Genomic DNA, 22892 nt, shown 5'->3' on the forward strand with positions numbered 1-22892 from the left:
TCGGAGTGGCCTCTATTACTGACCGCAGAGCCTGATTGGGGGGTCTGGGGGGCTCTCCCCCTGGAAAATTGTTAAAAATGTACCCCAAATATGCGATTTGGTGGCATATCTGATTATAACCTCTGTCAACTAATATATCTCATAAATCGATTAATTTAGGCCAAAACCCCGACCTGCACGTAATTTACAACCATCAACCTGTGAAATTATCATATCGTCATATTATTAATTAACGTATTATCATTGTATCGTCAAGAGTCAAGAGAATTTGGGACTAGTTGAGAAAAATTTTAACCATTTGATAAACCAGTTAGGAATATTGAATAAGTAGGAATATTTTTTTTATTGAAAAATGTCCCATTTTTGTTGCCGGGAGCACTAGTTGATTCCTCCTGTGATGGAATTCGGAATCCCCATTGCAGGATTCCAAATTCCGGCCCACACCCAGCACACCTGGCCTAGAAAGTCTATTATACCACCAGCCCATTCCTGACTCCAGTGATGGCGTGGCGGCGCGTTAAAGCCACCGGCTACATACAACATGATATCATCACTCCAGGGCCGGTCCAATAACCCCCCTCCCCCCATATAATGTTCAGCAGAAAAAGGTATTTTAGACGAATTGGACAAAATTATTTTTTTCATTTTTTGTCCAACCGGCCCTTCGGGCGATCACCCGATCTGCCCCTCCTCCCAGGTGTAAATTAATATATTACCTACCCTTGGTTTACCACCTTTAGCCTTCTCTATTCTAATAGTGCCAGTCTTCCCGGCTTTCATGTCACGTAAAATGGTGGAGAATTCTGATGGGTTACCATTATTATCTTGTTCTAACCGGGAGATCGGGATAAAGATTGGGTCATCCAGTAACTAGAAAACAAAATAAATGATAAATATCTTTGATGAAATGAAATGAGGTTTAAAGACTTGTTGTTCTGCACTATCTGGGCTAATGAAGATGGGCATACAAGATCCTGTCCAGGTCCCCCCAAAAAACATTATCTATATGTGTATGTGGGAGTTGCTCCCAGTGCCACCAGGTAATATTGGGTTGTGTGGAACATGCTAGAGTCGATTTGTAGCATATCTGACCCAATGTATATGTTTGACACTGGTTAAGCGTTTTGATTATACTGTTAAAATTGCATTGAAATTTGAAAACGCATGTTTTTTTGCCATGTGTCGAAGGGGCACAAAAACTCAAAGAGACGCGCAAAAACTCAAACCCCGGACAGCCATGTTTCTGAAGCAACGACTGCGAGTTTTACAACATCTGGACGTTGCTTGTTTACTTCACAATTCCCAAACTTATAGCTACGTTATCTACAGACACGTGAGCAGTAGCGTCCAATCAAAGGTTGTGACATCGCGACCTCCACGGAAACCTTGGCATTGAATGAACCTTGAACTTTGCTACTCGATTATCACAGGTAGACATTTTAGCTTCAAAGCGTGAGACTTGGTATTCGTGACGATCGAGGAATCTGATAGGCTCACAAGCTGGGCTTGTACCCAATCGAAATTAGTGCCGAAATACGCAGGGTATTACGTGAAGATAATCTTTTAGTGGCATTTAGCGATCAGAAACACATTAACAGAACACAGTTTTTATGGGATACAATCACTAGTTTTATTCTAAAAGCACGACGTTTAGAAAAGTATCCTCTTATCGTTATCAAGCACAATGACATTTAGTAAGCCTGAGGTCAATATATAGAATAAAACTAGTGATTGTATCCCATAAAAACTGTGTTCTGTTATTACGTGAAGGCCTTGATAAGATGTACTTAGTTAAAGCGAGATCAAGCCTTCTATTGAAGATGCTGGACAGAAGGCTTTCCACCTCCTCTTCATTAAATTGCCAAGGTTTTATTTTACATCACTGCAAATAGATCTGTGATTTATCATCCTATCCTAATAACTAGACATTTTCAGCCAACACCGTTACTCTCCATGACAGAAGCTATAAAACATGATAAAATAAAACAACCAGTTCTGCCCATTTTTCCAGGTTGAAGATATATAGAGAGGGGATTGCATACCAAATCATGCTTACCTTTTTACTCGGTTTTAGACGAGGATGGAAGATAGTCTCCCCTTGGTCGTTGATGAGAAATGAATCAACAGAACCCCATTGATGTTTGGTTAGAAAATTCTCAATTTCATCTAAAGTAGCATCGATACCAACAACTCCAATATATCTTCCGATGATAAAAAGAATTATTTTATTTCATATCGGTGAAACAGGTTGTGTATACTGGACTACTCGATTGTCAGTCTGGAATGTCTTGAATTCACAGAATTACAAGTGTGTGACATGGCATTCAGTCCTGTCAGAGTTCTATCCATTCTGTCACAGTTCTGTCACAGTTCCATCAGTCTTGTCACAGTTCTATCAGTCCTGTCAGAGTTCTATCCATTTTGTCACAGTTCTGTCAGTCCCGTCACAGTTCTATCAGTCCTGTCACAGTTCTATCAGTCCTGTCACAGTTCTATCCATTTTGTCACAGTTCTGTCAGTCCCGTCACAGTTCTATCAGTCCTGTCACAGTTCTATCCATTTTGTCACAGTTCTGTCAGTCCTGTCACAGTTCTATCAGTCCTGTCACAGTTCTGTCAGTCCTGTCACAGTTCTGTCAGTCTTGTCACAGTTCTGTCAATCTTGTCACAGTTCTGTCAGTCCCCACAAACAAGGTAGTGTAAGTAGAAATGTAACATAATTACACACAACATATACTAAGTTTCTGATGTCATGGTTGGTTGATTGAGAGAGAGAGAGTGAGAACTAATCAGACAAACTTCCAAATTTCAAACAACAGTCAGTCAGAGCCCATATGAGATTCGTCCAAAGAATCCCAAAATTATAAAACCCGAAGACCATCCTTTCAGAAATAACCGAGATATGGGCAATCTGAGATTATTTTTTGTCACATCTGTAAAACACTTCCTGTTTATCAAAAATGACCCAATTTATATTTAATAAATAAATTCTCAGAGGTCAACCCCATCTACGTTGGCAGAATGTTTGCACCATATACAGTTTTGGCTGCACAAAATTCCCCAAAGAAAATAATAAAAACACTTGAAGAAACAATACATGTTTTGATAGAAACATGTACAAATGTTTGTGAAATGATGTGAAGAGCCACGGGGAATAATGATCTAAGTTACTTTTTAACGAACCCCAGTTAATCGCGCCATCTGGTAGAAAATTGTATAAGCTTTCTGTGGAACAATCAATTTCAGGTAAAAACAATCAGAGTCATATCAAACCAAGGCACTTCTGAAATGGCCGCCAGGACAAATATGTCCGTCGTATCGTTTATTTGACCATAATTTGGCTGGAAAGTGGAAGTCAGTTGATGTACTGGTAATTTTGATTCCTATTAAACATCATTTTGAAGTTGCAATTAAACCCACTCCCTGTTCTGTTCGCGTCTAAAAGTCTGTTTTGCTTTTGTGCGAAAAGACAAAAATGTGACTTAGATCGTTCTTCCCCTGGACTCTTCATATACTTACTTGCCCGTTATTCCACTAAGTACAGGAATGGCATGAGTTATCATGAGACCTAATCCCCACGCATCCAAATACGGTGATGTCCACAACGCTTCACTACTCATGGCATTCGCAGATAAAAACTCAAAATAGTTGCTCATTTGTGAAATCAGATTTTCTCCCGTCATGAGTTTTTTTATACTGCCGTTGTTTCTACACGATAAATTGCCGGGGAATAATTCAGCGTCTTCAACAATCAGGTAGCTGAATATTCTGGCCTAAAACACACAATTATGTCAAATTAAATTGATCTCATGTTTGACGTTCATCACTAAGTTTAGGTAAATTGTCTCAAGGTATGGACTGGAAATATACTGCAAGTCTATCGAATACAATTATTGTGCAGTAGTAAGGACAGTGATAGAATTGAGTTGTGCAGTAGTAAGGACAGTGATAGAGCTGAATTGTGCAGTAGTAAGAACAGTGATATAACTGAATTGTGTAGTAGTAAGGACAGTAATATAACAGAGTTGTGTAGTAGTAACAACAACGATAGACTTTAGGAAACTTACCGGCGGTGTAAGATCTTTGTTTCTATTTAAAACCAGTTCCCAGACATCACTATAATTATATTTACATATAGGTCCTGGTACATAGCCACTTCTAGTATAATATCCTACAATAATATTTAGTACAAACTCAAGCTTTCCTGGCACCAATGACAAGGGAGGGGAAACAGACAGGAAATTACTGAGAAACTTTCTTTGCCAACAAGAGGATCAAACTCATAGTTCAAATTTATGGTACTGACAGCTTACTATAATTGAAATAAACATTGATGTTATCAAGCAGCTCGACCATTTAATTGATTTGATCTTTATAGCTCAGTTAGGGCGGCATTAGGTAAGATTAGATAAAGAGCTTACAGTTCTCACTATAAAAGTTAAAAAAAAAAGATATTGAAAAGAGAATAATATGCTGAAAATTTCAATCAATTACTTCACTCTGAGCCTAGATATCAGCGATACAATTATAACCTAGCCTTGATTGTCATTACTACTGTTGTTAGGTTAATAAACAGAGTCTTGATTATCCATTTTCGTGGTAACCGCATCGATCACAAAATGTATTTAAATCTATTTATATTGCAGCCATTCGATGGCATTGGTAATTAATTACGTTTATTAATGTCTAATTAATAATTTATATAACGTTTAAGGCCTTATAAAACAAGCCAACAGTGAGGCTGATGTCCCCCACCGAAATCCCCAAATAAATAGATGACACATATTAATTAATGGTACATTTATTTTTTTCAAAAGTATCGAGCAATCAAACTGATTATCAACTATACACTAAGTTTCATCACTCTCTATCAGATAGAATCAAAGTTATCTTGTCCCAAAGCATCGACCAAGAAAATTGCTTATCTCTGCTTAGCTTTAGATCAAAATGTTAATCATTGAACTCAGAAAAGACATTCACCTAATGAACATCTACATCAAGTTTAAACATTCTACCTCAATTAGAAGTTATGTTCCAATGTCTTGACCAATCAAAATGCTTATTGTTCCTTAGCCTAAGCAGACAATTCTCATCATCGAACTTAGTCAAGGTATTGATGTAATGAAACTATACACCAAGTTTCATCACTCTCACTTAATTAGAACTAAAGTTATCGTGTCCCAAAGCATCAACCAATCAAATTGCTTATCTCTACTTACCATAAGCAGAAAATGCTTATCTTCGCACTCTATCAAGGCATTGACCTAATAAACACCTACACCAAGTTTTAACATTTTAGCTCAATTAGATGGAGAGTTATTGTGTTCCAAAGTCTCGACCAATCAAATTGCTTATCGCTCTGCTTACCCTGAGCAGAAGATGCTCATTATCGAACTTAGTCAAGGTATTGGTGTAATGAAACTATACACCAAGTTTCATCACTCTCACTTAATTAGAACTAAAGTTATCGTGTCCCAAAGCACAAACCAATCAAATTGCTTATCTCTGCTTACTCTAAGCAGAAAATGCTCATTTTCGAACTCCATCAAGGCATTGACCTAATAAACACCTACAGCAAGTTTGAACATTCTAGGTCAATTAGAAGAAGAGTTATTGTGTCCCAAAAAGTGTGACGGACAGACAGACAGACGGACAGACGAACCCATTTTAATAGTCCCCTGCTTTCTTCGAAAGGCGGGGGACAATAAAAATATGAAGCCTCCATATCACTTAATGCAGCAAGTCACTTGATGTATTTTTTAGTGAAAACACAATAGGCTTACAACCAGTTACAACTCTCGATTGTACAGATGAAACATGCATTTCTAAAATTAATTTAAAATATAAAAATATGAAACCTCCCTATCACTCAAAGGGTTCTCCTTAAAGTAACTTGTATTCCATATAATTGTGTTATGTGTTAACAACAACCATAATATTCATATTTTTTCTAAAATTTTAAAAAAATTAACTGTTTCCTTTATCTATTTACCAATAAATCAGATTTACATTTTACAAGAGAGGGAATGACACAGACTCTAGTATTAAAGGACAATATTGGTGCCAGTCATTATCACATATGTGATAGAGCTGGTTAAACACATTCCAAATATAACTTTGGTCTTCGAAGGAATTATTAGTGAGCAGAAATTTGCCCGTATACCCGTTATCACTGGTCACATCAGTCAGTTATATAGAGAGATGACTCGAGTTTTCCTTTGGCATTTGTCACTTCCGATTCAGAAAACCTGTATTACTCATGAGTCAGCTATCGTAGCAATGATCTCTGTGTTAAAATTATATTTGGAACGTGTTTAATTAGTTCTATCACATATGTGACTATGACTGGCACCAATATTGTCCTTTAATGGATCCCCAGACAGCTAGTAAATATGGGTACCATATATTCCCTTACAAAGTAAATGGTAGACTGGCCTCTAGTTAATGGTGATTGTAATTATCTCGTGATACTCTACAGATTTGATCAGTTTATGGATTTTGTTTTACGTAGACTGCACCGAGGGAGTAGAAATCATATCTTCAGTGGAATATTCCACAACTGACATCTCAAATTTATTACCAGTATTTAAAGAGACATTATGCAAGAGCTAAATCTGCCTATTGCTGGTTTTTCTTTGGTTGGGCCTTTAAAGTTATCTGAATTATTAATTTGACATTTATTAAAATGACAAGACCATATATATAAGAAATAAGCGGAAAATGCTCATCTTCGAACTCCATCAAGGCATTGACCTAATCAACACATACACCAAGTTTGAACATTCTAGCCCAATTAGGAAGAGAGTTATCGTGTCCCAAAGCATCAACCAATCAAATTGCTTATCTCTGCTTACCCTAAGCGGAAAATGCTCATCTTCGAACTCCATCAAGGCATTGACCTAATAAACACATACACCAAGTTTGAACATTCTAGCTCAATTAGGAAGAGAGTTATTGTGTCCCAAAAAGTGTGACGGACAGACAGACGGACGGACAGACGGACGGACGGACGGACGGACGGACGGACGGACGGACGGACGGGCGGACGGACAGACGGACGGACGGACAGACAGACGGACAGACAGACAGACAGACAGACAGACAGACAGACAGACAGACAGACAGACGGACGAACCCATTTTAATAGTCCCCTGCTTTCTTCGAAAGGCGGGGGACAAAAAAAGACCTGCAATAGGCAGATTTAGCTGTTGAATAATGTACGTTTTAAAAAAATAAAATGAAATGGGGTTTAACGCCCTACTGTTCTGCTCCGAACAGGGCTAATGAAGACAGGCATCGCCATACAGTGTGCTATGAGGGAAAATTTGCCCGGACAGCGGCACTATGACCTACTATTATATCGAATTCCAACTGTCAAGGGATCTTTCACATGCACGCCAATGTGTACACGGGACCTCAGTTTTTCGTCCCATCCAAATGACTAGACAGCTGTTCTTGTCAGCTCCTCCGTCCTGCATCACTGACAAGGGGGAAGCACGCCGGAAAATCTGGATGAACATGTATGTTTAAATGACCACACTATATTCTTCTAATATTTATTCTTACAGATCATGTAATCGCTTTACCAATATAACCAAAGTCCTTGGTTGCGTAGTAAACATGTAGCCCATTAATATTCATATATACAAGGTCATGAATATTCATGTAAACATGCGAATGATCTGATTCATTAAAAACTGATCTGATCCATTATAAACATAATGAAAAAAATTATAAGCTACCTGGACCACAGCGAACATCTTCCCCATCTGTATCAATACCATCCGTGGCGAAGACAATCAATGATTGACAACCAGTTCTAGGGTTCTGTAGTAAATCTAACCCTTGCTCAAAACCTTTCCTAAAAATATCAAAATAAGGAGGGAAAGCTGGTAATTTACAATTTTATACAGGTGACTGAATGGCAGACCTTATGATACAGCACGTATGTGCTAACCATTCGTCCATCCCCCCCCCCACCTCAAACACTAGTAGGTTCGCCTGCCTAATCTCATTAAACCAGTAAGTCAGGTATTTACCATAAACACACCCAGTAAAGATTACAGGTAAAAACTTACTGAAGTTCACTTGTTCCACCAGCTCTTAATTTATCTATTTTTTCTATGAGATCTTTACGATGTGAATTAGTAGCCGGCACCAAATCTGTCTGTACACAACTCAGTGATTCTGTATTATAAAAATGCCATCTGCAATATAGAAAGAGAGAAATGGGTTCATCCAAACAATAATTCGCTTACAAATATTCCTCTTAAACAAAGTACAGGAATGGCATGAGTTATCATAAGACCTAATCCCCACGCATCCACGCGTTTTTTTTTTACTTTATCGACACATGTTGATATATTTTGATATCAAAAAAGACGAGTAGGAGATTTTATTTATCACCTAATCCTTTCTTACATGCACAATTAAATAAATCCAATATTTTCTAACACAATGTTCTAAAATAAATTTCTTTATTACACAATATTGTATAACAACACACTAACAATATGCCTACTTACTTTCCGACTTCATCCCAATGACTGGCCCGAGCACAGATGACGTTAACATAATCTTGTTTAGTTAAGGTGTTGATGACAGTTTTAGCCACAGCTTTACCAATAGAAAACTTTTCTCCTTTCATTGATAAACTGTAAAAACATCAAGATATGAGATAAATAAACCCAATCAGTCCAGGATTAAAACCCATACTTCCTAACGTGGAGGGGCTGGTAATATCTATAGGTGACTAGATCACTCGAACCCAACCTGTACTGACTTACAATTTAGAAGGGGAGAGGGGGGGGAGATACTGACTTACAATCTTGAGGGGGAGGGAGAGGGAGGGGGATACTGACTTACAATCTAGAGGGGAAGGGGAGGGAGTGGGGGTGAAGAGGGTGATGGAGAGAGATACTGACCTACAATCTAGAATAATAACCACATCTTTAGGTCCACTTGTAGCTGCTATATACCATGGTCGTATCCTGGCATCATAGTCGTTATAGAAACCAGCAAAATTAGTTGACCATTCTCTCCCTGGATACAATCTCATCACTCCAGTCGTTGATCCAAAATACTGCCACCTGGATCGAAAATAAAATAAATTAATTTCTGTCAACTGATACAATTACATTAGTAATATATTACCGATACTAGAAATGAAATTAAATGGGGTCTAACTGTAACATCCTACTGTTCTTCACCGAATGATCGAGCAAATAATACAGTATGCTATGAGGGAAATTTGCTCTGACAGCGGCATACCAATGTATACACAAATTCTCGTTTCATTGTCGCATCCAAACAATTATTTGTTTTTCCTTGCTAGGCCCAATGTCATGCACCACTCACAAGGGAGAGAGAGAGGGAAATGGGGTTTAACGTCCACTCGACACAAACTAGGTCATTTCGGGACTAACATATGGTTTAATTTTATTTACATAATTCGCTTGCGCGTAGGGGTCTTTAGCAGTGGGAGGAAACCGGAGGACCCGGAGAAAACCCACGAGGTTGGACAGGCGACCCTACTCCTTGTCACGTACAACCGGGGATTCGAAACCACGCCAGTCGACTCAATGACAGACTTTATGATACAGCGCGCGCACGCTAACCATTCAGCCATCCAACCCCCCCTACTCACAAGGGAGAACCATGCTGTAAATTGAACAGAAAGGATCTAACAAGGGACCTTCAGGTTAAGGAGCCAACAAGTTACTCACTGAACCACCGTGATTTCCTATATTCATAGAATACTTGGTATGGATACAATCACTATGTTTGTTACACTACAACCTTTCAACTTCGCAAGTTACGGGTAATTAAACATACATTATGCTAACTGTAGACCTGTCTTTAGGCCTGAAATGTTATCTAAATTATTAATTAGACATTAATTAACTAACAAGGCCATAAACAACTCTCGATGCCATCGTTAACCTGTGACAGTTAGTGGATTTGAATACTTATTGTTATTGATAATTTAATGCAAAACTGGATAATCAAGACTTGGTTTATTACCACACCAAAGTTAGTATTGACATTCAAGGCTAGCCAAAAATTGAATGGCTAATATCTTGGTTCAGAGTGAAGCAATTTGACTGAAATTTTCAGCATATTTTATTTTCATTATCTAGTTTTTAACTATTATAGTGAGAATTATCAGCTCTTTATCTAATCTTACCTAATGCCCCTTTAATTAGCTGTATAGAGAGAGAGAAATGGGGTTTAATGTCCACTCGACACAAACTAGGTCATTTCGGGACTAACATATGGTTTAATTAATTTTATTTACATAATTCGCTTGCGCGTAGGGGTCTTTTAGCAGTGGGAGGAAACCGGAGGACCCGGAGAAAACCCACGAGGTTGGACAGGCGACCCTACTCCTTGCCACGTACAACCGGGGATTCGAAACCACGCCAGTCGACTCAATGACAGACTTAATGATACAGCGCGCGCACGCTAACCATTCAGCCATCCAACACCCCTAGCTGTATAGAAAAAGATAAATTAAGTAATTGTATCGGACAATAGTAACGGAACCGAGTATAAACAGGATCGAAAATTACCCCCGTATGTGTATTACAGATGAAGTTCGCTAGCTGCTGTGCCATTTTTCCTGACAAAAGAAAAGGAGGGTTTCACGTCCACTTGACAAAAACTAGGCCATTTTAGGACTAAGATATATTTCAATTTTATTTCAATAACTTGCTTGTGTGTTGGGGTCTTAAACAAGCTGTGGAAGGAAACTAACAAGGTTATGCAGACGACACTACACCTTGGCATAAACCAAACATTCTCAGACTTAAGGGAGCTACATGTAAATCGCTAATATTTTGGACCTAGAAATTGGCACAAATGAGTCGCAACACATATAATAATGTAATATGAATTCATATAAACTGTTTTACATTCAATCGTGTCCGTTTTACTGTGAATTGTCATCAGTTATGTTAGGCGAAATACGTCAGAAGTCTCAACCGCAAGTCAGTTTCTAGCGTCTGGTTATTTCAGTCAACACCGATATTATTTATTGCGCATGCTCTCCAAATAAGAACATGATATCACTGTTTGACATGACTTGTGGAATATGTCTAGCCTCATTCTTTGAGCACCTTGTTACAAATGGCGTTGAAACGCATTATGGTACACGATTCGTGTACCAATGGTAACATGTTTATTTTGTCTCAAATATTGGATATCAGAAGCCTATCTTTTCCAGGTAAGATCACAACACCAATGCTGATTTAAATTGCAAAAAAATTTGTGTTTTCAATGTCGAAGATTTTGGATGATACTGAGTTACGGACTTAGCTACTTTAAGTTTAGAATTTCCTCAAAATTGTTCGCCTTATTTTATCTTCAATAAAGCCCTTTATAAAATTTTTGTTGTTTTAATGTATCAAATACATCAATAAGAAAGTATGTGCAAATTTTTGTGTTTCCGAATCAAAAATATTTCTCATAAACTAAACAGTGATTGAAAGTTGACTAAATTCTTAACTTAAGTCTGATAATGCTTTATGAAACTGGGGCTAAAACAGACAAATGTCAGTCACAGATATACATTTCTACGAAATTTTATTTACTCACCGTAACAGGGGATCATCTTTAGCATTTTTAAGAAAAGTTTCTTCAAGTCTGGCTGTAAAATAAACGGTATTAATAACATCCCGATCGTTTCTCGGCACCTCATCTGGTAGCTTGATGGACGACTGTTTTAAACTCACACCTTGTCTGAAATATCTACAATAAAAATTACACAAATCACTACGTTTGTCGCAGTAATAATGTATCAACATTTAAGATTCGCGGAGAACCCAAACCTAACAAGTATGATAATTTTTCGGAATACCTTTATCAAATATCTAACTGCATCTGCGAAATAAAATGGGGTATAAAATCCCACTGCACAGAATGGGTTAATGGAGACGGACATACGCTATACAAAGTGATATGAGGAAAATATGGCCCTGACAGCGGTGATATCGCCTACTCTTATTTCAAATTAGATCTGCCAAGGGTTTTATCACGTTATGGGACCTTGATTCTTCGTCCCATCCAAACGACAAGACACTGTCTTTGTCAGGCCCTTTGTTCTGAATCACTGGCACAGAGAGGCTCATAATAAATGAATGAATTAAATGTTGTATGCCACATCAGCAACAACTGGGCTATATTGGGCCAAAAGATCATAATGCCTGAGGTTAAAGGAGCTAAATCGCTATTCTTCGGCACCTATAAGAGGACACAAATTGGTCGGAACGCATACATTAATGTAATATGAATGTATATAAACTGATTAACATTCAATCGTTTCTGTTTTTTACTGTAATTTCTAATTAGTTACCTTCGGTGAAATACGTGAAATGAAATGGGGTCTAACCGTAACGTCCTACTGTTCTTCACCGACTGATTGAGTAAATAATACAGTATGCTGTGAGGGAAATTTGCTATGACAGCAGCATACCAATGTATAAACAAGATCTCGTTTTATTGTCCCATATTCTAAACCGGTAGTGTTCTCCTGTGGGATATGTTTAGACTTGTATAGTGAGTCGCTTCATTACAAAATGTGCTCGAAAGCAATCTGGCATAGTGAGTTTAGACTAGTTTAGACTTGTATAGTGAGTCGCTTCATTACAAAATGTGCTCGAAAGCAATCTGGCATGTGATTTATGTACCAATTTTAATATTTCCATTTTGTCTTAAATATTGGATATCAGAAGTCCATCTTTACACGGTAAAATAATAACATCAATGTTGATCTATATTAAACAATAATTTGTGTTTGCAATGTCGAAGACTGTGGATGATATTGAGTTACGTGTTGACATAACACACACCATTACCTTTTCAATAGAAATAACTTATTCCGATTTGACTCAAATAATTTGAAAATTCTACTTACGGATTAAAGATGATATCATGGGGTAATCTTGATGGGATATCCGAATCACGATATATACGCTCATCGATGTCTTTTAACACTTTAGCATTAATTGACGAGTTGGAGCGTAAAAAATCATCATGAATTTCTCGAACTTTCTCAGCCAGTCGCTGCAACATAAAAATTGAACATGGCATCGTTAGGCAACAAGAATTAAACTGACTGAATAATCAATCACAAAACAACAATCATAAAAAAAACCTCTGTGCAATTAAAAAAGTTTCAACTGAACTTTTATTGTAAAAATCTGTCTTGGAGAGCATTAACATAGAAACTTTAAAAATAAATTTCTAAAAACTTGAATAAAATAAAGTGTGACGTCCTACAATCTGCACCATATGCGAAATGAAATGAAATGAAGTGGGGTTTAACGTCCTACTCTTATGCTCCGAACTGGGCTAACGAAGACGGATTTATACAGTATGCTATGAGGGTAATTATGCCCGGACAACGGCACTATGGCCTACTCTTATATCGAATTCCAACTGCCAAGGGATCTTTTATGTGCACGCCAATGTGTACATGGGCAGTCGTTTTTTTGTCCCATCCGAACAACTAGACAGCTGTCTTTGTCAGACCTTCTGCCCTGCACCACTGACACTGCTGACAAGGAAAAAAACATTCTATAAGATACTGATGAAATTTATCCCATACCGAGAGAGAGAAATGGAGTTTAACCTCCATACGACACAAACTAGGATATTTTGGGACTAACATATGGTTAAATTTTATGTCACTAATTCACTTGCATGTAGGGGTCTTAAAAAGTGGGAGAAAACAGGAGGACTCGGGTTAAACCATTCGATCACACACCCAGCCCTCCCGCTCCAGATAATCTTGTGAATGGTGATATACCTCAGCAGCACGTTTCTTCTTGCTAAAATAATCACCCAGAGTTAATTTAACTGTTTGTACAATTTCTTCTACATTTTTCTTCTCATACGTATAATTAGCTTGATCGAGATAACTCTGCGTTAAATCACGTTTAATACCATCGCTTGCCAACTGAAAAAACAACAACAAAATATATGTCATGGACTAAAAATATCATCAAAAAGATATAGAAATGATTGAGCACTGTGGCCTGGAGAGAGATAAATGGGGATTTAATGCTCCACAAAACAAAAACCACTCCACAAAAAGAATTGAAACTAGATAATTTTGAGACTATTATATGGTACAATTTTATATTTGAAAAATTTGCTTGTGTGTGGGGGGTGGGACGTGTGCGTTGTATCATAAGGTCTGTCATTGAGTCAACTGCCGTGGTTTCGATTCTCCGCTTCTACGTGACAAGGAGTAGGGTCGCCTGTCCAACCTCGTGGGTTTTCTCCACCGGGTCCTCTGGTTTCCTCCCACTGCAAAAGACTCCTACGCACAAGCGAACTGTTGAAATAAAATTGAACCATATGTTAGTCCCGAATTGACCTAGTTTGTGTCGAGTGGACGTTAAACCCAATTTATCTCTCTCTATCTCTTGTGTGTAGTGGTCTTTCACAGCAGCAGAAAATCAGAGAAAAAAACCCTGTAACCCTACTACTTGTCAAATACATTGTTCATGCTATGGATTGAAACCAGGTCACTGGACTCAATGATAAAGATAAAGAGCCTCGACACACACAAACTAGGTCATTTCGGGACAAACATATGGTTCAATCCTATCCCACTCTGGCTAAGGACACATTCAACAACTTACAGAAGCTGAACATCATTGATTTAAATCAAAACATGGTGTTGAATAGGGTTTATCTGATGGGTAACCTCTATACCATCAAAGTTTCATTACTAGTATAGATTAGTATCCTAGAAGGCTTGATCTCGCTTTTACTTCAACATCTAGATGTTGCGAAACTCACGGTGGTTGCTCCAGGAACATGGGAGCTCCTTGATAGTCCCTCTCATTTCCCCTTAGTCACAGAGTTAGTTTATTTAAATTTATTTAATCCTTTATCATTTGGTACATGTAAACATTGATTACCCCACTTCCTTTAAGAAAATTACAGAAAAGTCTAAAACAGCTGTTCTTTATATCGCTTCAAACCACACGAGATATTTGAACAGTGTTCAGTATGTGACCAATTTGAGTGCGCGACAGCTATGAACACGACGGGGCGGTTTGGAGCAGTTTAAAGGCTGAAAAGTAGATTAAATTTTAATATAATAATAATCATTTTCTAGAGTGCTTCAAACCACACGAGATATGTGAATAGCATTCTGTATGTGACCAATCTGCGAGCGTGACAGCTATGCACGTGTTGGGGTGGCGGGGCAGTCTAGGTGATAAAGTTGTAATATAATAATAATTATTTTCTGGAGCACTCAGTCAGTTTGAAGGCTCTGTGGTGCTTTACAGAGGATATGACATACATAGACAACAACCGTGTGCCAAACAAAACTATATCATTCGCAATAATATAACATAAATTTCATTTTGATAATTAATTCGAAAATATTCTAGAAGGTTGATATACATGTATTAGACCTATTTTTGATAGTTGTTGTTTTTTTTATTCCACTCTTTTGGACCAGTATAGACAGTATTTTATACCTGTAGGATGTAATTCTGTATTAACATGGCCCAGTTTTGAACATCACCAGCCAGAGTTCCGATATCATGCTTCTCTTCACCCGGATAACAACCAACAAACGTAACATAAATAATAAACAACAAACAGATTCCTTGTCTTAATAACATGATTCTTGAATTTCACCAACTCCCTGGCTATGAAGACATGTATTTAAACATATGAAAATCTGAAGAAAAAAAAACAACAATGAAACGAAATGGGGTTTAACATCCTACTGTTCTGCTCCTACTGGGCGCGGCTAATGAAAATGGGCATATGATATATGAGGGAATTTTGCAAGGACAGCGGCGCCAAGGCCTGCTCTTATATTGAATTCCAATTGCCAAGGGATCTTTTACGAGCACGTCAATATGTACACAGGACGTCAGCTTTTCGTCCAGGCCATTGACAAAGCATTATTCACCCAGGGTCCAAATTCGATGGCCTAAAATATGCTGGTTAATTGATACCACATATGTGGCGCGCTGCGACGAACGATTGTCAATCAGTGGACATTACATACATATTTCTTTATAGATAAATTCAATAATAGACAGAATTACTTTCATTCAATTCAATTTAAAGTAGCTAAGTCTCTAACTCAATATTATCAAAAATCTTCGACATTGAAAACACGAATTATTTGTCAATTTAAATCAACATTGGTCTTGTGATCTTACATGGAAAAGATGGGCTTCTGATATCCAATATTCAAGACAAAATAAACATTTTACCATTGGTACACGAATCGTGTACCATAATACGTTTCAGCGCTATTTGTAATAAGGGACTCGAAAAACGAGGCTAGGCATATTCCACTTAAGTCATGTCAAACGGTGACGCTATATTTTTATTTTAGAGAGCATGCCCGATAAATACTATAGTAGGCTGGAATAGTCGCTAGAGATTGAAATTCAATTGAGAATACTGGCGTATTTCGCCGAACCTAACTGATTAGAAATTACAGTAAAAACAGAAACGATTTATTGAATGTAATCAATTTATATACATTCATATGTGTATGCGTTGCGACCCATTTGTGTCAATTTCTCTAGGTCCCAAATATTAGTGACTTAGCTCCTTTTAATACTGGTATTTTGTTGCATTTCAATCATTTATCATTACAATCCATGCAAAATAACAGATCCATATCCAATATTGTTAAAAAAATCTTTAAAAAGGAATTAACTTACAATGCTGACTGCTGCTGCCTAAGGCCTACATCAAAACAACACAAAATATCAATATTTAGCCGCAATTTATTAGCGCCGGTCTATTCAAGCGGTTGTGTTTTTGTTTTCACATCAGCTTCATTCAGAATCTGACTAGAGCCACATGACATGGGGTGCAAAATTCATCTGATTACATCAGTCACCTCTGCAAATTAAAGTCGTAGTTTCAGTTCCAGTGTCCACTGGAATAAATCGATGTTCCGAAATGGTTCTCATCCTGTTTCTACACCTCATTATAATTTTTGTAGCAGACGGACTTTTCTCTCGCCGTGTTATCGCCTTTTCTGATTGGCTAAATTCCGTAAGTTTACTTACAATGATATTCATTGGTCTTCCTGAACGGAAATGGATGTTAAATCTATTTTTAGTCATTCGGTTAACATGGAAAACTCCATTCGGTAGCCACACTCCTTTAAGCAATGAGTAGAAATGAAATGGAGTTTGACATCATACTACATGTTCTGAACCGACTTGGCCAATGAAAGAAATAGAATAGAACTTGATTGCATCGAAACGTCGTTTGAGGACAGCATATATACAAAGTATAAAATTACAATTAACGGACATGCAGTATGCAATGAGGGGGATTTTTCTTAGGGCATCGGCACGTACGGTCTGTTTCAAAATTCGAATTCCAGTAAGCAGATTTTATATCGCGTGAAGATTACAACCGCGCATGCGCTAAGCTGTCTAATTTCCGTTTATTAATCTGCAGATTTGTGATAAATCGGCCTAGAGCCATGGAGGTGTATGCCTAGAGCCGAAAAGATTGACGATCGACTTCTTGATTTCATAAATTTGGAACTGACCAAATTTTTGATGCGTTACAGTCCTACATCCCTCTGAAAAAATTGGACCCACTCATGGGGCTACTCATAAATGTATCTGATGATATATTCGACAACTATTTCTTTCATTGGCCAAGTCGGTTCAGAACAGGAGGACATCAAACTCCATTTCATTTTTCTATTCATTTCATTGCTTCACTGGAAAGGTGTGTGACTACCGAATGGAAAATAAAACGACGATGGTTTTCCATGTTATCCGAATGACTAAAAATAGATTTAACATCCATTTCCGTTCAGAAAAACCAATGAATATCCCTGTAAGTAAACTTACGGAATTTAGCCAATCAGAAAAGGCGATAACACTGCGAGAGAAAATTCCGTCTGCTACAAAAATTATAATGAAGTGTAGAAACGAGATGAGAACCATTTTGGAGCATCGATTTATTCCAGTGGACACTGGAACTAAAATTACGACATTGATTTGCATAGGTGACTGACGAAAGCAGATGAATTTTGCACCCGACGTCGACCTAGTCAGATTCTGAATGAACCTTTACTGAAGCTGATGTGAAAAAAAAACCCTGCAATATAGGCAATAGGGGATAGCCTAAATAGTATATAGCCACATTACGGCTAAATAATTATACTTTGTGTTGTTTTGATTTTTCTGTAGTCCCTAGCAGCAGCAGTCAGCAGTGTAAGTTAATTCTTTTTTAAAGATTTTTTTAACAATAATCGGATTTGAATCTATTATTTTGCATGGATTCTGAATGAACCGGTACTATGTCAGTAACGTACCTCTACCAGTTCCTGTGATCGTAGAGACTTGAAATGAACCTTTGGCTTTACCGAAGCTGATGTGAAAAACCGCAATTAAAGTAGCTAAGTCCGTAACTATCAATATCATCCAAAATCTTCGACATTGAAAACACGAATTTTTTTGCAATTTAAATCAGCATTGGTGTTGTGGTCTTACCTAGATAAGATGGTCATCTGATATCCAATATTTAAGACAAAATAAACATTTTACCATTGGTACACGAATTATCTACCATACATGTAGTGCGTTTCAGTGCCATTTGTAACAAGTTACGAGGTGCTCAAAGAATGAGGCTAGACATATTCCACAAGTCATGTCAAACGGTGATGTCATATTCTTATTTGGAGAGCATGCGCAATACTATCGTTGTTGACTGGAATAACCAGACGCTAGAAACTGTCTTTCGGTTGAGACTTCTGGCGTATTTCGCCGAACATAACTGATGACAATTCACAGTAAAACGGAAACGATTGAATGTAAAACAGTTTATATAAATTCACTAAAAATAACACACTAATATGGATATACTACTTCTAAATTCAGAAGTAGTATATATGTATCCATATTAGTGTGTTATTTTTAGTGAAATCTATTTCTATATGTCTTATAAGGATTATATAAATTCATATTACATTATTATATGTGTTGCGACCCATTTGTGCCAATTTCTAGGCCCAAAATATTAGCGATTTAGCTCCTTTAAATAGACCTTAAATTGTGGCTAAATAGTTATAGTTGAGGGTTTTGATTTTTCTGTAGGCTCTAGCTAGTCAGCAGTGTAAGTTAATTCCTTTTTAAAGATATTTTAACAATATCGGATATGGATCTATTATTTTGCATGTATTGCAGTGATAAAAATAATTGAAATGCCTCAATATCAAAATGAAGGTAAATATATCGGTATTGAAATGAATGAAAGTAATTCTGTCAATTATTGAATTAATCTACAGTATACAATGAAAGTATAGTAGGTGTGTGTTGACCCATCACGTTTGTTGTCAGGCTCAACCCCTGCATATTTGGTATCAATTAACCAGCATGTTTTAGGCAATCAAATTTGGACCCTGGGCCCTGAGTGAATAATTCTTTGTCGCTGAGCTCCATCCTCACATATGTGGTATCAGATCGATGGCCTGGGCGAAAAGCTGAGGTCCTGTGTACATATTGACGTGCTCGTAAAAGATCCTTTGGCAATGGAATTCAATACAAGTGCAGGCCTTGGCGCCGCTGTCCAGGCAAAATTCCCTCATATATGCCCGTTTTCATTAGTGGCGCCCAGTAGTAGCAGAACAGTAGGATGTTAAACCCCATTTCGTTTCATTGTTTGGTTTTTTTCTTCAGATTTTCATATGTTTAAACACACTTCTTCATAGCCTGGGAGTTGGTGTAATTCAAGAATCATGTTATTAAGACAAGGAATCTGTTTGTTGTTTATTATTTATGTTACGTTTGTTGGTTGTTATCCGGGTGAAGAGAAGCATGACATCGGAACTCTGGCTGGTGATGTTCAAAACTGGGCCATGTTAATACAGAATTACATCCTACAGGTATAAAATACTGGTCCAAATGAGTGGAATAAAAAACTGTCCAAAATAGCTCTAATATATCAACCTTCGGTTTCGATTCTCCGGTTGTACGTGACAAGGAGTAGGGTCGCCTGTCCAACCTCGTGGGTTTCCTCCAACTGCTAAAGACCCCTACACGCAAGCAAATTTTTAAAATAAAAATAAACCATAAATGTTCGTCCCAAAATGACCTAGTAAGCAAAGTCTTCAAATATAAAATTATACGATATATAGTCGCAAAATGATCTAGTTTCAATTCTTTTTTGTGGAGTGGTTTTTGTTTTGTGGAGCATTAAATCCCCATTTATCTCTCTCCAGGCCACAGTGCTCAATCATTTCTATATCTTTTTGATGATGTTTTTAGTCCATGACATATATTTTGTTGATTTTTTTTCAGTTGGCAAGCGATGGTATTAAACGTGATTTAACGCAGAGTTATCTCGATCAAGCTAATTATACGTACGAGAAGAAAAATGTAGAAGAAATTGTACAGACAGTTAAATTAACTCTGGGTGATTATTTTAGCAAGAAGAAACGTGCTGCTGAGGTATATCACCATTCACAAGATTATATGGAGCGGGAGAGCGGGGTGTGATCGAATGGTTTAACCTGGGTCCTCCAGTTTCCTCCCACTTCTTGAGACCCCTACATGCAAGTGAATTAGTGACATAAAATTTAACCATGTATATGTTTGTCCCGAAATGACCTAGTTTGTGTCGCATGGAGGTAAAACTCCATACTCTCTCTCAATATGGGATAATTTTCATCAGGATCGTATAGAATGTTTTTTTCATTGTCAGTTGTGCAGGGCGGAAGGTCTGACAAAGAAAGCTGTCTAGTTGTTCGGATGAGACAAAAAAACGAGGGACCGAGTACACATTGGCGTGCACGTAAAAGATCCCTTAGCAGTTGGAATTCGATATAAGAGTAGGCCTTAGCGTCACTGTCATGGCAATATTTCCGTCATGGCACACTGTATTGCCTCAATCTGATTGAAATACAGATCTATATTTCGTTTCGTTTTTTTTTTATATTTTCGATGACCTACACTACATGAAGATCTGACAAGTTGTATTTGAAGGTCGTGTCAGGGGTCGTACGAGTGGCTTTTGACCCTGTGACGTCATACATTGATTAATCAATCAGCGTTGACGTCTCTAGTGGTTTACCCACAGTTCTGTGCATGGCAAGTAAGAAGTCGCCGTAACAGATTGTTTCATTGGCTAATCCCTCACTTCAACCAAAACGCCAGTTATATAACAACTCTTCCAGATCCTAGTGTAGTTTAGACAAGTAAAACAAAATTTTGAACTGTAAAAAATGAAACGAAATAGGATCTGTGTTTTAATCAGATTGTGTATTGCCTATGCCTTTCTTCATTACCCCAGTCGGAGCAGTAGGACGTTAAACATCATTTAATTTCCTTGTCAGCGGTACAGGGGGTAGAGGGCTTGACAAGGGAAAACATTTCAGATTTAGGGGATATCTCAATAACTAGTTTGATCTTGGAGTTTGCTGATACAGCATGGATTTTCCCTTATCACTGGTGCAGGATGGAGAGCTGAGCAAGTGTGTAGTGGTACGGCTAGGATGGAAAACCAATGTCCCCCCTCTGTACTCTTAGGTGTGCACGTAAAATAATAGTTAACAGTTGGAATTCTACGGGCAAAGTTTTTGTCATAGAATACTGCATATAGCATGTTTATTAGACCATTTTCGGCATATGGTGCACGGAGGGCCTGACAAGGAGAGCTGTCTAGTCGTTCTGGCAAAATTTCACTCATAGCATACTGTATGGCGTATACCTGTCTTCATTAGCCCAGTTCAGAGCAGAACAGTAGGACGTTATACCCCATTTCATTTCATTTCATTTCGCATATGGTGCAGATTGTAAGATGTCACACCTTATTTTATTCAAGTTTTTAGAAATTTACTTTTAAAGTTTCTATGTAAATGCTCTCTAAGCCAGATTTTTACAATAAAAGTTCAGTTGAAACTTTGTAAATTCACAGAGGTTTTTTTATGATTGTTGTTTTGTGATTGATTTAATTCTTGTTGCCTGACAATGCCATGTTCAATTTTTATGTTGCAGCGACTGGCTGAGAAAGTTCGAGAAATTCATGATGATTTTTTACGCTCCAACTCGTCAATTAATGCTAAAGTGTTAAAAGACATCGATGAGCGTATATATCGTGATTCGGATATCCCATCAAGATTACCTCATGATATCATCTTTAATCCGTAAGTAGAATTTTCAAATTATTTTAGTCAAATCGGAATAAGTTATTTCTATTGAAAAGGTAATGGTGTGTGTTATGTCAACACTCAATATCATCCACAGTCTTCGACATTGCAAACACAAATTATTGTTTAATATAAATCAACATTTACCGTGTAAAGATGGACTTCTGATATCCAATATTTAAGACAAAATGGAAATATTAAAATTGGTACACGAATCACATGCCATATTGCTTTCGAGCACCATTTGTAATTAAACGACCCGCTATACAAAGCTAAACATATCCCACAGGAGAACACTACCGGTTTAGAATGGAATAACCAATTGCCAAAGATGGCCATTCAAATTGTATTCTTCGCGCATTTCACTGAAGGTAACTAATTAGAAATTACAGTAAAAAACAGAAACGATTGAATGTTAATCACTTTATATAAATTCATATTACATTAATGTATGTGACCAATATGTGTCCAATTTTAGGTGCCAAAGAATAGCGATTTAGCTCCTTTAACCTCAGTCATTATGATCTTTTGGCCCAATATAGCCCGGTTCTTGCTGATGTGGCATTCAACATAATTTCATTCATTCATTTATTATGAGCCTCTCTGTGCCAGTGATTCAGAACAAAGGACCTGACAAAGACAGTGTCTTGTCTCTTGGATAGGACGAAAAATCAAGGTCCCATAACATGTAAAAACCCTTGGCAGATCTAATTCGAAATAAGAGT

General features: G+C 37.5%; 2 protein-coding genes across 3 annotated transcripts in view; one reads left to right on the forward strand and one right to left on the reverse strand.

The window, feature by feature from the left end:
- LOC126817571 (voltage-dependent calcium channel subunit alpha-2/delta-2) overlaps positions 1-16955 on the reverse strand; it is a 32310-nt gene extending 15355 nt beyond the window's left edge. The window contains exons 1-13 of the mRNA XM_050544628.2: positions 16712-16955; positions 15500-15705; positions 13807-13956; positions 12913-13061; positions 11595-11747; positions 8924-9088; positions 8525-8653; positions 8078-8206; positions 7742-7860; positions 4067-4170; positions 3519-3772; positions 2057-2201; positions 721-870 (exon numbers count right to left, since the gene is read on the reverse strand). Of these exons, the coding sequence (XP_050400585.1) occupies positions 721-870; positions 2057-2201; positions 3519-3772; positions 4067-4170; positions 7742-7860; positions 8078-8206; positions 8525-8653; positions 8924-9088; positions 11595-11747; positions 12913-13061; positions 13807-13956; positions 15500-15646 (1794 nt within the window). The 5' untranslated portion in view covers positions 15647-15705; positions 16712-16955. The remainder of the gene's footprint in view (positions 1-720; positions 871-2056; positions 2202-3518; positions 3773-4066; positions 4171-7741; positions 7861-8077; positions 8207-8524; positions 8654-8923; positions 9089-11594; positions 11748-12912; positions 13062-13806; positions 13957-15499; positions 15706-16711) is intronic.
- A 191-nt stretch (positions 16956-17146) lies between these two features.
- Positions 17147-22892, forward strand: part of LOC126817572 (voltage-dependent calcium channel subunit alpha-2/delta-2) — a 33362-nt gene continuing 27616 nt past the window's right edge. Inside the window, exons 1-4 of one of the 2 annotated variants that reach the window (XM_050544632.2) lie at positions 17147-17855; positions 19700-19905; positions 20321-20470; positions 22016-22164. In XM_050544632.2, coding sequence (XP_050400589.2) covers positions 19759-19905; positions 20321-20470; positions 22016-22164 — 446 coding nt within the window. In that variant the 5' untranslated portion in view covers positions 17147-17855; positions 19700-19758. Of the gene's footprint in view, positions 17856-17930; positions 18236-19699; positions 19906-20320; positions 20471-22015; positions 22165-22892 lie in introns of those variants that run through there. The other variant, XM_050544631.2, reaches the window with a different exon arrangement.

This window comes from Patella vulgata, chromosome 4, assembly GCF_932274485.2.
Source record: "Patella vulgata chromosome 4, xgPatVulg1.2, whole genome shotgun sequence".
NCBI classification, from domain to species: domain Eukaryota; kingdom Metazoa; phylum Mollusca; class Gastropoda; family Patellidae; genus Patella; species Patella vulgata.